At 39.6% G+C, this 14,606-nt stretch overlaps 1 protein-coding gene across 4 annotated transcripts in view; it reads left to right on the top strand.

Annotated features, from left to right (window-relative positions):
* Positions 1-53: 53 nt before the first annotated feature.
* The window catches only part of ASXL1 (additional sex combs like transcriptional regulator 1), a 61,510-nt gene continuing 46,957 nt past the window's right edge, over positions 54-14,606 (top strand). For 2 of the 4 annotated variants that reach the window (XM_010841722.1, XM_010841718.1), the window contains exons 1-3: positions 54-5,375; positions 6,346-6,348; positions 7,881-7,989. In XM_010841722.1, coding sequence (XP_010840024.1) covers positions 5,227-5,375; positions 6,346-6,348; positions 7,881-7,989 — 261 coding nt within the window. In that variant the 5' untranslated portion in view covers positions 54-5,226. The other 2 variants (XM_010841720.1, XM_010841721.1) reach the window with 2 other exon arrangements.

The raw sequence follows: 14,606 nt of genomic DNA, 5'->3' as shown, positions 1-14,606 counted from the left end.
CAGCCTGAACCCTGAGCCTTGGTTCTCAAACTTTAGTGTCCTGTGGGGGCACCTGGGGGGGTTGTTAAGAATGTTCATCCTAGGGCCCTACTTAAAGACCTACTGAGTCTGATGAAATTCTGGAGTAGAACCTGAGTATCTTCATTTTGACCAGCTTCTCAAGTTGGTTGTAATGCAGGTGACCCACGGACCACACTTTGAGATCTGCTGACCCGAGTCCACAAGCTAGCTCGAAGATAGGCAGTCTGCAGACAGCTAACTACACTTTGTAAAGAATGTTTGTGTGTGTTCTCTATTCTTTAGTGTCCTCTTGCATGTATACATGAAGTGTTGGACAAAGACCAGGTGTCTCTGTTTGAAGATACTGCTCACTGAGGATTTAGCAAAGGAGAGAGTAATTTGAGTATTTGAAGCTGCCTGGTAATGCGGTTGTTGTGAATCTTCTGTTGTCCCAAAATGTCAGAGGACTTGCAAGTGAAATATATTCCTCTGGATTTGCACCCAAAAAGTGAAGACACTTCGAGACATGTTCTTATAAAATCTTGCTGGTGACAGTAGTAACAGGTTAAACTTGTCTCAGAGATGTCACTTCTTAGAACTGTCACAAAGCAGGGTTATAGTGTAGATAGCATCCTTGTGTCTTGACACCCTGTAGTTTATATGTAATTGCTGTAATTCACTTTTAATGATGAATGAAGCTCAGCCTTCTAATCTTTAATTTTATTGGGAAGTGAGGTTCCTGCCTCAGAGGTGTTGAGCAAAAAAGATGAATATGTGTTGGAGGTTTTTACAAATCTGTGGTACACTCTCCTTTCTTGGAGCCTTAAAACTCAGTTATTGACTTAAAAGAGGGAATGCTGTTTGGTGTGTAGGAGAAATTTCACTGGTGTACCTGATCGTCTTTCTCAGACCTTTTTTGCCAAAGAAATGGAAGTAGCAATTAGTTTGTATGTTGAAGTTTTGTGCTTCAGTTACTTTGTTTGGGTTTGGCATATTTTGAAGTACTTAAGTATGTTTTTCAGATGCAGTCAAATTTGGAACCTTTGGTTAGCTTTCAGGATCTCTTCGAAGTTTGAGGATTTCTCCAGCATTGCTTCACCCGGAAACAGATTTAGGCCTAGAGGAGAGTAGTGGGACGTGCTCGCTTTCTCCTGGAGGTTGAGGCTGGCTGTTCATTGAAATTCTCCTCTGAGTTTCTGTTCTGCAGGTGTTTATGACTCTGGGCACCAAAAGGAAATTTGCTTGCCAGAGTTTTTACTTGTTAGAGGTAGGTGAAAGTACCTTTAAATCCTGTGTTATTTATGTCCTGACAGAATTCTAAAATCTGCCTGTCTTAAAGCTCCGTTGGCTCTTCCTAGTTGAAGGACTCTGGGAATTCAGGGGTCCACTATTATGCCTCTTTATAGTCTTGAGTTTACTGTGATCTACGGTCCAGTTCCAGGTTGCTATTTCTGTTTTATCATTGGCTCAGTTCATGCCAGTTTGTCCCCAGTAAGTTCTTTTTCTTTTATGATTCTTCGTTAAAAAATAGTATTTCCTACTGGGAATTACTTATGCTCTAAAACTCTTGCAAGATGACTTGTGGGAATATGGTGTGTAGTTTTATATATCTTTTATTGTTTTTTGTTTAGGATTTTCTGTCCCTTTGGATGGACCAGTTGGTGGGTGAGGGGGAGCTCTTAAGATTTCTCTGCTCATTTGGAAAAAAAAAATTTGCTTTAACAAACCACGTGCTGGAGAGTTTGTGAGTGCTTACACTGGATAGAGAGAAGAGTGAGCTGTAATGGTAGGAGGGTAGATTAGTTCTAAGTACTCTTTGGACAGGTGAATTTGGAGTGCTTGCTGTGGCAATCAAGATGCACTCGCTTGGGGGCGGTTACATATTGCTCCCGACCTTGCTCAGTTTGGTGGTTAAAATGATACCAGGAACCGTTTTTAAGCTATACTGGTAGGAAAGAAGAGACTTCTGGACTATTTCAGTAGTGTAGTAAATCCCAGGAGATTGATTTTTGCAGCTGTTAATTATGTTGTTGAGAAGTAGATATTCTTTCTAACACTTGCTAGTATTGTTTTTCCTAGATGTAGGGAGTAGACTTTAGGTGGTTGGGTGGGTCTAAATTCTCCTGCTTGTTAGAAACAATTTGTTTGGGAGAAATAGCTGAGTGGATTTCCCTTTAGATTGAATGCCTTTAAATGGATTCTCCCTGGCTTTGAGAAACTTCATTGCATGCTTTATCTTTCACTTTGATTCATGACTGACCATTCTTACATCAAACATTTTTTCCCCCTTTGAAGTTGGAGAAGAGATACTTTTTGTATGCTCTAGAAAGACAGGGTGGGGATAGAACACTGCTGAATTGTTCTTACACTAAAAGCTGAAGGCATATAGTTTTAATAAAAGTGAATACCCTGTATCTTTTGATGTAACTTCCCTATAGAGATTCTGTTTCCTCTGTCTTAAGAGTCTCAGGCTCTTCCTGACTGCTGTTTAAATAATTGTTAACTAATTTTTGAGTCATGCTTCTTAATACTGTGAAAAAATTTACTAGCTCATCTCACAATTAGTATCAAAGAAGTCCTATCTGTGGCAGTGAACATTAGTAGCTTGTATTGTGGGTTTGTTCATCAGTGCTGCTTAACTTGGCAGTTAGGTTCTTGGAATTAAAGAGATGGATAAGGTCTGCCCTTGAGGAGCTTATGGTTTTTCTTGGGTTAGAGAAGGTCCAACCCTTCTCTAACAGGTGGGTAGAATTTCATTACAAGCATGGTAAGTGCCAGCATAGATGTATAAATGGTAATAGACATCCTGATTTCTGCTTACTGTCTAGGCATAATTATGAATTGTTCCTCCTTTTACTCTCAAGTGTCCTGCTTTGGAAGATGAATTATATGTGTTGTGCAACTATGGGGCACTGAAACAAGATGCTTAACTATCTGGCAGAGGGTAGAGAAGCCTTCCTGGAGGAAGGTGCTTTCCGAACTGAATCTTGAAGGGTGAGTAGGAGTTAGACTCCTCACAGAGGACATAAGCAGGAGCTGGAAACAAAAAATAGGAGAGTGTGTGTGTGTGTTTATCTGCAGGGTGGAGAGTGTGGGAATTGGGTAGAGCTGCACGTAGTTACTGGAACAAAGTTTGTGGAGTATCAGAGAGCCAGGCAGAGACCAGATTGTGAGGGTCTGGCCAGCACACACTTCCTTTGTGTCTGGCACTGTAGGCACTTACTCTGTTATCTCTGCAACAACTCTGAGAAGAAGGCCTCAGTATCCTTCCTTCACAAGTGAGGAAACCTAAGACTCAGGGCGGGTAGGTAACTTGACCAGGTTTTTTTGTTGTTCAGTCGCCAAGTTGTGTCCAACTCTTTGCCACACAACTCTTTGCCCAGGTTTAGAAGACCAGAATTTGAATTTTTAAAACCATGTCTGTTTGCTTTTAAAACCCATGCTTTTCTAGTGGGCCAGTGGCCTCTCTGGAGCTTCAGCTTTCACTGTATGGAAATAGGTTGCTGTCGAAGGACTTTAATGCGGAAAGTGATGAGGGCCTGTTTGTTTTGTTGGACTGACCTCAGGCTATATAGCAGGTTAAGTTCTGCAGAGCTGTGGTCTTTTTTTACTGATGAATGTCTAAAACTGTTCCTAGCACAGAGTAGTTCATGTATTTGTTGAATGAAGGATGGCAGCGGAGTAAGAATGAATTTGAGGAAAGCAGGGATGTTAGAGAAGAGGCTGTTGTGTCAAGTCGGGTCAGAAACTGGCTGTGGGGGGTACTTCCCTGGTGGTCCAGTGGCTCCAAGACCTCGCACTCACAATGCAGGTGGCCCAGTTTCGGCTCCTGGTCAGGGAACTTGATCACACATGCTGCAGTTAAGAGTTTGCATGCTGCAACTCAAGATCTAGAGTGCTGCTACTAAGACTTGGTGAAGCCAAATAAATAAAGTAAAAAAAAATTTTTTTTTTTAAAGGAAAGAAACTGGCTGGGAGAACTGGGGGACAGGTCAGCGTGAAGGATGATGCCTTGGTTTCCAAATTAGATGATGAGACAGACTGCCAACCAAGGAGAGGAATATCAGAAGAGAGGAGATGATCATGAGGGATGTCCAGTTCCGAACTGAATATCTGGGGCCTGAAGCTTAGGGAGAAATCCAGGCAAGAGGTCGAGATTTGGGAGTTAATTCAGTATTTTGGTAGTGTTGAAACTGTGAGAGATGATAATGATACCCAAGGAGAATATAAACACTGAACAGAGAGATTAAGAATGGGACCAGAGGAAATAGGGGTTTTATATCAGCACCTGCTTCTCCAAAACTTGGCTTCTTTATCACATCGAACTCGTGTTCTTCCACAGAGAGAACCTTCGCAGCAGTCCTGTTAGGCTTCTTGCTTTGCATTTTATCTGTGACACAGCCATGCAGTACTTTGTTAGGGCCGTTAAATGACTGTAAGATGTTGGTGTGGTTTGGTGTAACCTCAGCAGCTGCATTGCTAGAGATGGTACAGAGATACTGACAGCCTGTCTTTTTTCCTCCCTGAAAAGGATAACATTTCTAAAACAACTCAGCTTGTTCAAGTGAGAGAGCTCTGGTTGCTCACTAAGACATTGTTGCTGGGGCTTAATTATAGATGTCACTAATATAAATGGGATGTTCCATTTCTCCTTGTTTTGGTTGCACCAGTCATAAAGAATCGTAGCATTGTATTGCTGAAAGGCAAATTGTCCTGTACTAATTAACACCAGAATTCCACAACCCAGTGGCAAAAGTCATCATTGAAAAAATACAGGTACCTGGACTTCTCTGGCGGTCCAGTGGTTAGGGCTCCATCATTTCACTGCTGAGTGTCCAGATTCAATCCCTGGTTGGGAAACTAATCCTGCAAGCCAAGCCGCGCCCACCCCCCGAAAGATAAAAATATTGTAACTAATCAAACTTACTTGGGAAGGAAAGCCTGAATGCAGTTCTGTCTTACAATTTATAGTGCTATGTATTCTCTAGTTTAGCTGTATTAAGAGCATCAGGTTAAGTGGCAATTAAAAGTTGGGAAGGCCCCACATACCATAACATGGATGCTAAAAGGATGTGTATTTTCAGAATTGAAAATTAGAGTATTTCTTCTAATTGCAGTCACTTTCAGCACCTAGTTAGATACATGTGTAATTTGGTTTCAGAAGTAATTTTGACTGTGGAAAAACTAAGATGTCAGCAGTGGTACCTCATAGCAGAATTGTAGCCCATGTTATATAGTGATGAATATAAATGGGAACTGCACACTGAAATCAGAACATTTATATTTCTTCAGGTACTGGAAAACTATTCAGATGCTCCAATGACACCCAAACAGATTCTGCAGGTCATAGAGGCAGAAGGGCTAAAGGAAATGAGGTTTGTATGGCTCTTGTTGCTTAATGTGAGGGTTTTAGAGAACATGTGTCTTCCTGCAGTTGGGTAGTGAATGAGAAAGTCCACAAATGCATATATGTGCGCACACACACACACACACACACACACTCGTGTTTGATGGTAGTGTGGAGCTGTCTCCGTGTTTGTCCTCTGGCTGGAGGGTGGGAGTGGCTCCAATTCCGTTGGTTTTCGTCAGAGGTGTAGCAGGTTCCCCATTCTTGCTCTACTATACATTTCAACGTGGAGCTTCTCTTTTGCATAAGGAGTCAGCACATTTTCTCTTGTATTCCGTTTTGCAGGTTTCAGTAGTAGAGAAGGAACAGACTGATCTGCTCCATCATGTCTAAAACTATCCTTCTCTCTGTACCATGTCTCTGAAGTTCTTTGTTTTAGGCTCAGAGAAGGGTGATCCAGTCATCATAAAACTCACTAATTTTTTTTCCCCTACTGATTCTAGCCATTCCTGCTATGAGCATGCTAAATTTGGCGATGACCTTGATTTTCTTATCCTATATTTTTCCTAGAGAAGCAACAAATTGGAAACACAAAAAGAATTACAGGCACAAATAAAAACCAGGGACTGTCCTGAATCCTTTCTCTGCTCACCCCAACCTTTTTTTCAAAATTTAAGTGGGAGAGGAGAGCACAACACAGTTCCTTCTTGGGATTCAGAACAGTCCGCATATATTTTGCTGGTTAAGCTTTAGCTACTTAAATTGATCTTTTAGAATCAAAAGATCCTCACTTTCCAGTTGTCAGTTCACACATTCTCAAACTGACATTTTGTGGGAAGGGAAGGTCGGGGTTGTCTGGATCATGTTCTGGTGCTTCATTTAAATACTACCTATGCACGGTGTAGTGTTGTAACTGCATCTTTTGTTTTCTTTTGTTTTTATGGGCTATTTCCCGTCGTGCTGCTGTCTGCACTGCTGTTGGACCACTATGCCTATAGAAGGTAAATTAGTCCTTTTGGGACAGATGGAATCGAGAACCTAACTTGTTTCTGCTTCTGGCTCTTACAGGAATTATGAAGTGGTCATGGTGGCTCGTGATGAGTGAGCAGCTCTATAATTTGTAGACAGAGGGATAGTGTGTAGGAGTCACGCTGTTGGAAGAAAGACTGCCAGCATGCTTTCCCCTGTAGCGGAGATGTTAGTACACCCACTTGACACTCCAGATTCTGCACAAGGTTTCTTACAGAGATTGGTCCTTGGTGAAATTTTTTTTTTCTTAAGCATCCGGGGTGTTCCAAAGCCGAATAAGTAATAGTTGTTTTTTTTGATGACTTTTTTAGACTCAAAATTTATTTTTAACGTGACATAAATTAGGGCCTCTAATTTTGAAAAATGCTGAGGGGTATTACTTAAGATATTGATATTTATATATCGTGCTGGGGAGAGGGACAAGAAGGTGCTAGCATGCTAGTGGCAAACTCTGCTGCTAAGTCACTTCAGTCGTGTCCAACTCTGTGCGACCCCATAGACGGCAGCCCACCAGGCTCCCCGGTCCCTGGGATTCTCCAGGCAAGAACACTGGAGTGGGTTGCCATTTCCTTCTCCAGTGCATGAAAGTGAAAAGTGAAAGTGAAGTCGCTCAGTCGTGTCCGACTCTTAGCGACCCCATGGCAGACTCAGTTAATATTAATAACGGGCATCTGTCTGTATTTTTGCCAGTTTTGCTTTTTGAGATTAAATAAGTAGTCTCTAACTCACTCGAGTTGTCATTGTTTTGCAACCTTCTGTTGTGGCATGGACAGTGAAACAATTTAAGATGCTGTCTCTTTTTTTTTGGTTTAATGGTTGAGCATTATTGCATACTAAATTCGTTTGACTTTTTATATTCAAATTTAAAGAATTGCTCCTGGGTAGATATAAAATAAAACGCATCTTTCCGCCTTCCCAACTGAGAAAAAGCAAATGACATACTATTCCTTTTGTGTGTGTATTAAAAAATAATTTAACTGGAAAAAAAAAGTATGCTTATTTTCTCGGGACAGCATCACTGATGCTTGGTCTTTGTGTTAAAAATGTATGTGGCAGTTTCTGGGCGTGATGTGCAGGTTGAAAGATAGGGGCTAGGGAATCCTGGTTTTGTTTCTAATTAGCACTAAAATTTAATTTTAAAATTTTGAGTAGATAAAAATATTGGGTAATTTTTTTTTTTTCAAAACTCCTGAGTGTACCTGAAAAATATGTGCAGTGTTTCTAAATTTCTTAAGAGTTTGGTTCATATTGTCAAAAGGCACTTAAGAATCATCAGGTGTGGAGTAGAGACATCGCGTAACCTGTTATCCCAGAGCTCTCTGGGTGGATTTATGTGAATTTCATGTGCTACTCCTTTGCCACTTTCAGAACAGAATTCTTGTCATGGGATGTTTTATATTTCTTCCTGTTCTTGATTTAAGAATGAGTTGAAGGGTAAGAGATCTTTGAGTAAGTAGATATCTTGGTTTGTATGACCTTTTTCCATCCTTGTATGTTTTTACAGTGGGACATCCCCTCTCGCATGTCTTAATGCCATGCTACATTCCAATTCCAGAGGAGGAGAGGGGTTATTTTATAAACTACCTGGCCGAATCAGCCTTTTTACACTCAAGGTAAGTCATGTAAATTCTCCTTTAGTGCAGTGGTTCTTAAAATTTTAGTGTTTATAAGGATTACCTGGTAGGTCTGGAATGAGGCCCACGAATTTGCATTTCTCATAGGCAGGCAAGGGATGCTGCTGTTGTTCTGAAATGGCACATTGAGAGATGATCTAGTGTGAACAGGGTATTAGGAATTATTAAATATTTAGTTATATCAGCTATTGTGTCTATAATGTTTTTCCTTGTCTGTATCTTTGCAGATTATATGCAGTAGCGGGATAAGTATATGTGTGGGTAATTGCAAGTGTGCTTAATTATGAATTTGTTTGTAATAATGTTGTGAAGGATAAATTACCGGACAGCTGAGTAAGACCTACTCTATGGAAAATAACTGAAATTTGAAAATACTTGTGGAAATTCAAAAACTCATTAGCATTTACCAAGTGACACTAATTACTATCGGAGAGAAATCAGGTAGAATTCACAATAAAGCTTAAGTAGAGTGAATTGAACAGGCTAAGTGCCTTTCTACTGTTTGTGATATGTATCATTTAAACCAGGAGTAGGCAGATTTTTTTCTGTGAAGGACCAGATAATAATATTTTAGGTTTTTTGGGCCACACTGTCTCTATCATAACTATTCAACTTTACTGTTGAAGCGGGAAAGCAGCCACAGGTAATGCACAAATGAATGGGCATAGGTGCGTTTCAATAAAACTTTATTTATGAAAACAGACAGTGTGCTAGATTTGGCTTGGTGGTGGTGTTTGCTGACTCCTAATTTAGACATAGTTGACCTGTTGATGGCAACCCACTCCAGTGTTCTTGCCTGGAGAATCCCAGGGACGGGGGAGCCTGGCGGGCTGCCGTCTATGCGGTCGCGCAGAGTCGGACACGACTGAAGCGACTTGGCAGCAGCAGACGTGTTGATGGTGAAGGATGAAACTGAAAATCTGATGCTAATCCTTCTAATCATCCATAATGTAGTTATAAACTGCAGTAGTCCATAAAATTTTCTGTTTTAGTTTTGTTTTGATAGACTTGTTTATTAAAAATGAAGATTTGAACAAACAACAGCTGTATAACCTGTGGTCATAAATCTTGATCTGTAGATACACATGTGTATCTTATGTTCCTGTGTCTGTGCTATTTTCTATATTTTTATTTGTAATATTTCAGACTTTAAAAGACAGCATAATGTAATGTCAGAAACTGAGCCTTGAAAGAGAGAGCCCTGAGTTCAATACCTAACTCTGTAATCTGGGACATATATAACCCTTCTTTATGGTTGTGTATGCATACCTGACACAGTTACTCCTTAATAAGTGGTAGCCCTTAAAGGATAGTCCTTTAGGTTCCTTAATCTTAATTGCTTGTTAATGGCATTTTTCTATTATATGTTATGTATTATAATTATATGTAATTTTGTATAGTTACAATTGTATGTATTACAAATGTGCTTGTTAATGGAATGTTTCTCTTTTAAGTAGAAGGAGAAATACCTATTTCTATGGACACCTAAGGGAAAGGAATTGAGTTTCATTTGTCTTTGTAATTTGACTCGGCAGAATTCTTGGCATAGTCCATGCTTAATAAATATTTGAACTGAGTTCAGTATCTTAATTTTCTGAGTGAACTCCGTTGTATGGATTTGCTGTGAGCTTGGGGGTGTTCTGTTAGTCTGCAGCCCATGTCCTTCATGCATTGATTGTTGTGCTCGGCACGTTCTCTGACCTGCATGTGCCTTTATGTTGCCGTCTTCCTAGCAGCTTGCTCATTGGAGTTGTACATCACCTCCCTAATATTTTTGAGTTCATGGTTTGCTTGTCTGGTTCCCCCAGTGAGACTGTATACTTGAGGGTGGAGAGTGGGTCTTATTCATTTCATTATCCACTTGGATAATGTACAAAGAGACTGTCAATAAGTGCATATTTAATGAATGAATTAGTGAATAATGGCTGGATTCTGGTACTTCATTATTATCCTTTGCTTTTGACATTTGGTAGTAGATACTACTTATAATCTTGATGAAACTATCAATAGACCTGCCTCTGGCATCTCACTCACAGCCAAAATGAAAGATGCTTATTCCTGTGGCTTTGGTAGACTTGTAGCTTGGTTGATTATCCATGCTGTCTCTTAACATTTTGACCTATCATAAAGTGATACATGGAAATGTAACAGAAAGTAAAATGCAACAGAGAAAGTGAAGGTAGCCTGCAAATTCTGCTACTTGTAACCTGATAATAATTTATATAAATAATATTTGAAAAACTAGATTGTAATTTCTTTATGGCTTTGGTGCTTGTTTAGTTAATATGTTTGCTGTCTTGGTACATAGGGACACACCTTCTTCTCCCCCCGACCTCTACCCCCTTGGGCTTCTTGAGAGTGAATCATTGATTAGTCTTACTAGTTGCCTCATTGTCACCACGCTGTCTTCGAGAAGTTGTGCAGACATTTACTTTATTGTTATTTGGGAATGGATAAGAAAGGATACCAAAAATCGGAACCAACTGATTACCATCCCGATCACCTGAGGACCTAGGCCTGCTGACTAAAGTCCACGGTGGTGCATTTTTTCCCTTTCTTATCTCAAAAAAAATTTTTTTTTTTTTTTGGAAAAAATTTCTGACCTACAGAAAAATGGGAGTACTGCAGCCAGCTTGCTTTCTTCCTGATTGCTATAAGTTTGCTTCATTTGCTTTATCTCTCTATACATATGTATGCGTTTTTCCCCAGAACCATTTAAAAGTGTTAAACTAGTACTGGTATTTCACCACTACGTATCTCAGAATGTATTCTTAAGAACAAGGACATTATGTTAGATAACTATACTATCATTAGTATGTAATATCATTAATTTTCTTGACTATAATAATGATTCTATAGTTATCTAACATAATGTCCTTGTTTTTAAGACATACATTCTGAGATACGTAGTGGTGAAATACCAGTACTAGTTTAACACTTTTAAATGGTTCTGGGGAAAAACGCATACATATGTATATAGTAATATAGTAGTATGTAATATCGGAGAAGGCAATGGCAACCCACTCCAGTACTCTTGCCTGGAAAATCCCATGGACGGAGGAGCCTGGTGGGCTGCGGTCTATGGGGTCGCACAGAGTCGGATACGACTGAAGTGACTTAGCAGCAGCAGCAGCAGCAGTATGTAATATAAGTTTATATTCACATCTTTTCTGGTTTTAAAAATATTCTTTATGGCTTATTTTTTAAGTCAGTCATTCAGTCAAGAATCATACATTCCGTTTGGTTGGAGATCGTATCTCTGTGATCTCCTTTAGTGTGGGACAGTTCCTTTACCTTATTTTGTTTTTCATGGCATTGGTATTTTTGAACACTCCAGGTCGGTTACCTTATAGAATTAAGTACATTTTTCAGGGACTAATAAGCATGTAGAAATCTTGGTTATTTCCAGATGCCTTTACGTTTGTACTGCTACATCATGTCTCCTGTTCCAGGTTGTCACCCAGAGCCACTCAGCAGTGAAAGATGGAAGTGATGGGATGTTTTGTATGGTGTCTGTCTAAGGGTAGTTTCCTCCAAGTCTTGCTTGTAATAAGGGACAGGAAGGCACAAGTTATTTAACTCATACACTTGTTTTTCATTTTGAGGGTGTAGTGACACCTGTGAAATCCTGTGGTGTTTTTCCTGCCTAAGTGTTTTTCATATTGTTGAGGACAAGCACATGCAGAAAGGTTTGGTTTCTTTCTCCCTGCTGCTTGAAACTCTCTTCTAGAGGACCATAAAGGTCAGAAAGCATGGGATTTTGCTACTTAGTTGAAAATAGGAGTTTTTTTCAGTTCTAAATACGTTTGTGTAGCTTTATCTATGATTACCAAAGCTTTACTGATAAGCCAGAGTCTTCTGGGGCTTGCCAAAGGATTCCTTCTCGGATAAAATTTGTTCTAGGTAATGTGATGGTACATTTGACACTTCATACATAAATGCTTGCATCAGGCCTTAGAGCTAGTCCTCAGGGATGGATGGGGCAGATGAAATCTGTCCATGCTTTGAATTCTTGATTTGAGTTGCTTTCCTTAAGCTTTCTCTGAAGTTGGCTATCAGTGTCCATCATTGCCTGGTTAGAGATGGGATTTATATTGTCTTTTACACTTGGGATTTCCCATCCTTGTAAACCAGTGAGAGCACCTTTGTAGTGCTCCGTATTTTTAAGAGTTTCATGCTGAACAGCTTTGCTTCTGTGACAAGGTGCTTCTGTGTCATTGGTGAGGTTAATCTGGTTTGGTGAGTGGCCATTCTGGCACTCACTGTGAGGCATGACTGCAGTCATCTGAACATTGTAAAGTTTTATTGTGAAATGATGCTCAAGTGAAGATGTCATGGCTTTTTGCACCTTATTATACCTCACGTGGTGATGCAGGGCTCAGCCTTAGGGGTCCTTTAATTCAAGTCTAGCTGAATCTTTTTAATATGTAGAATATATAAATTTAAACCACTAAAAAAATCTTCCTGGTAAAAGAAATAGATGTCTGCACTTGAAATATTCATCCATTAAAATTCACAGTTTGCAAATAAAAGCAAATGGAGGAAGAGAGGGAGGTGAGTTTTACAGTTTCACAATGTTATTTATAGAACAACAATTAAATTTTTCTTGTACAACTCCACAATTACATCAATTCTAGAGCTATTTACATTACCATTAAATATCAGGGAGACTTTGATACAATAAATTATAGAGTCATTTGAAAGGCAGTACCAGAATCCATTTTGATTTTTGATAGGTGTATATCAAGCAAAGTGGTCTTTTAAAAACACAAATCATATCATACCACTATCCTGCCTGGTCCTTGCCTACCTCTCTGATTTGCTCTCCTGATACCTTCTCCGTGGTTATTATACTTCAGCCACCTTGGCCTTCACTCAGTTTCTCAAAAGCCCCAAACTTGTGTCCACTTTAGGGCTCTTAGACTTGCTAGCCACTCTGTCCGGAAAACTCTGGAGTAACTTCTTGTCGTTTGGTTGTTAGTCCAAGAGTATCTTCCCAGTGAGGCTTTCTCTAAATACCGATTCTAGTTACACAGCGTTGACAGGGTTTTGGTTGTTTCAAAGTCCTGCCTTGTCTGTTTGGTTACTTGGTTATCACTAGCCTCCCTCCACTAGAATATCAGTGCAGGGGCTTGTTTTCACTGTATCTCCTCTGTCTGGCAAATAATACATATGTAATAAGTAGTGGCTGAATGAAAAGTAGAGGATAGCATCATTAAAATCTTAAGCCAGATAGTTCTCCTGGTAATCTAGTCTTGTTTTATATGTTTTATTACAGAATACACATATTCTGGGTTATTTTTCCTTCTCAGCAAGTTGACTTCTTAGAATCCTGTTTTTTTCTTGCCCTCTTTAGTGCAGTTCTGCATTAATCTGTGAAAGAATCTGCTGACACTAGAAATAAATCTTTCCCAGGCTATGGCCATAATCTGCTTCCTCCAATTGCTGAAGGCAGAAACTGACATTACAGTTTAAATATTTTAGGTATGTTTTAGATATCATGTTGATCTTTTTAGAGTTTTGAACTTTGATCATCTTTCTTAGAAAGAATTTCTTTTATATAAAATGGTAATGATGTTTTTAGATATCTTTTATAATTTGTGTTAGCTTTATCAAATATATGATTTTTTAATGTGTAGAATCCTAGAATTTCAGTGTGGAAGAGCCTCTGAATCATCTAGTTTATTTGTATTTTGCAAACAGAAAATCGAGCTTCTAACAGTTTAAGTGACCATGTATCCTGCATGACCATGTATCCTATTCAAGACCGTGTATCCTTGTGACAAATGCATATGGCCTAGTTGAGACTAGAATCCACGTTTTGAGTTTGAGTTCTTACAGTTCAGTTGGTAAAGAATCCGCCTGCAATGCAGGAGACCCCAGTTTGATTACTGTGTTGGGAAGATCCGCTGGAGAAGGGATAGGCTACCCACTCCAGTATTCTTGGGCTTCCCTGGTGGCTCAGCTGGTAAAGAATCCGCTTGCAATGCAGGAGACCTGGGTTTGATCCCTGGTTTGGGAAGATCCCCTGGAGAAGGGAAAGGCTACCCACTCCAGTATTCTGGCCTGGAGAATTCCATGGACTGTTTAATCCATGGAGTCACAAAGAGTTGGACACGACTGAGTGATTTTCACTTTTCATTATGCCAATTTAAAATAGTTTTTCTTCAGGTTTTAAGACCTTTGGTTACTTCATCTTTTTGAAGTGTCTTAAGAGTTCCTTGATATTTCTCAAAATGTTAGTTTTATTCTCTTTAATGAAAGTTCTTATAATTGTTAAGCACAAGTGACTTTTCACATCCTTAAAAGTGCAGTCTTTAGTTATGGACAGTTGGTTTCCTTTTCTGCACTCTGCATTAATTGCATCAACATTTCTGATGGTGGTGGTCCTTTTCTGTACCAGAGTGAGTGGTAGATGGTGGCAGTGAGAGCACTGGACTGGAATGGAGCTCTGGGTTTCACACAGTGCCGCAGGTCCTATGGAGTGTCTTCACTTACACTGCTTTGTCTCCCACACTGAGAAGTTGAAATAGGTTGGTTGTTTAAAAAACTTCAGGTGTAAAACCTTTTTTCTCGTGAAACGGAGCTGCATGGTA

This window comes from Bison bison, unplaced genomic scaffold, assembly GCF_000754665.1.
Source record: "Bison bison bison isolate TAMUID 2011002044 unplaced genomic scaffold, Bison_UMD1.0 scf7180017864167, whole genome shotgun sequence".
In the NCBI taxonomy this organism is placed as follows: domain Eukaryota; kingdom Metazoa; phylum Chordata; class Mammalia; order Artiodactyla; family Bovidae; genus Bison; species Bison bison.
The sequence above is the reverse complement of the archived record's forward strand: the minus strand, read 5'-3'. Positions and strand labels throughout refer to the sequence as shown.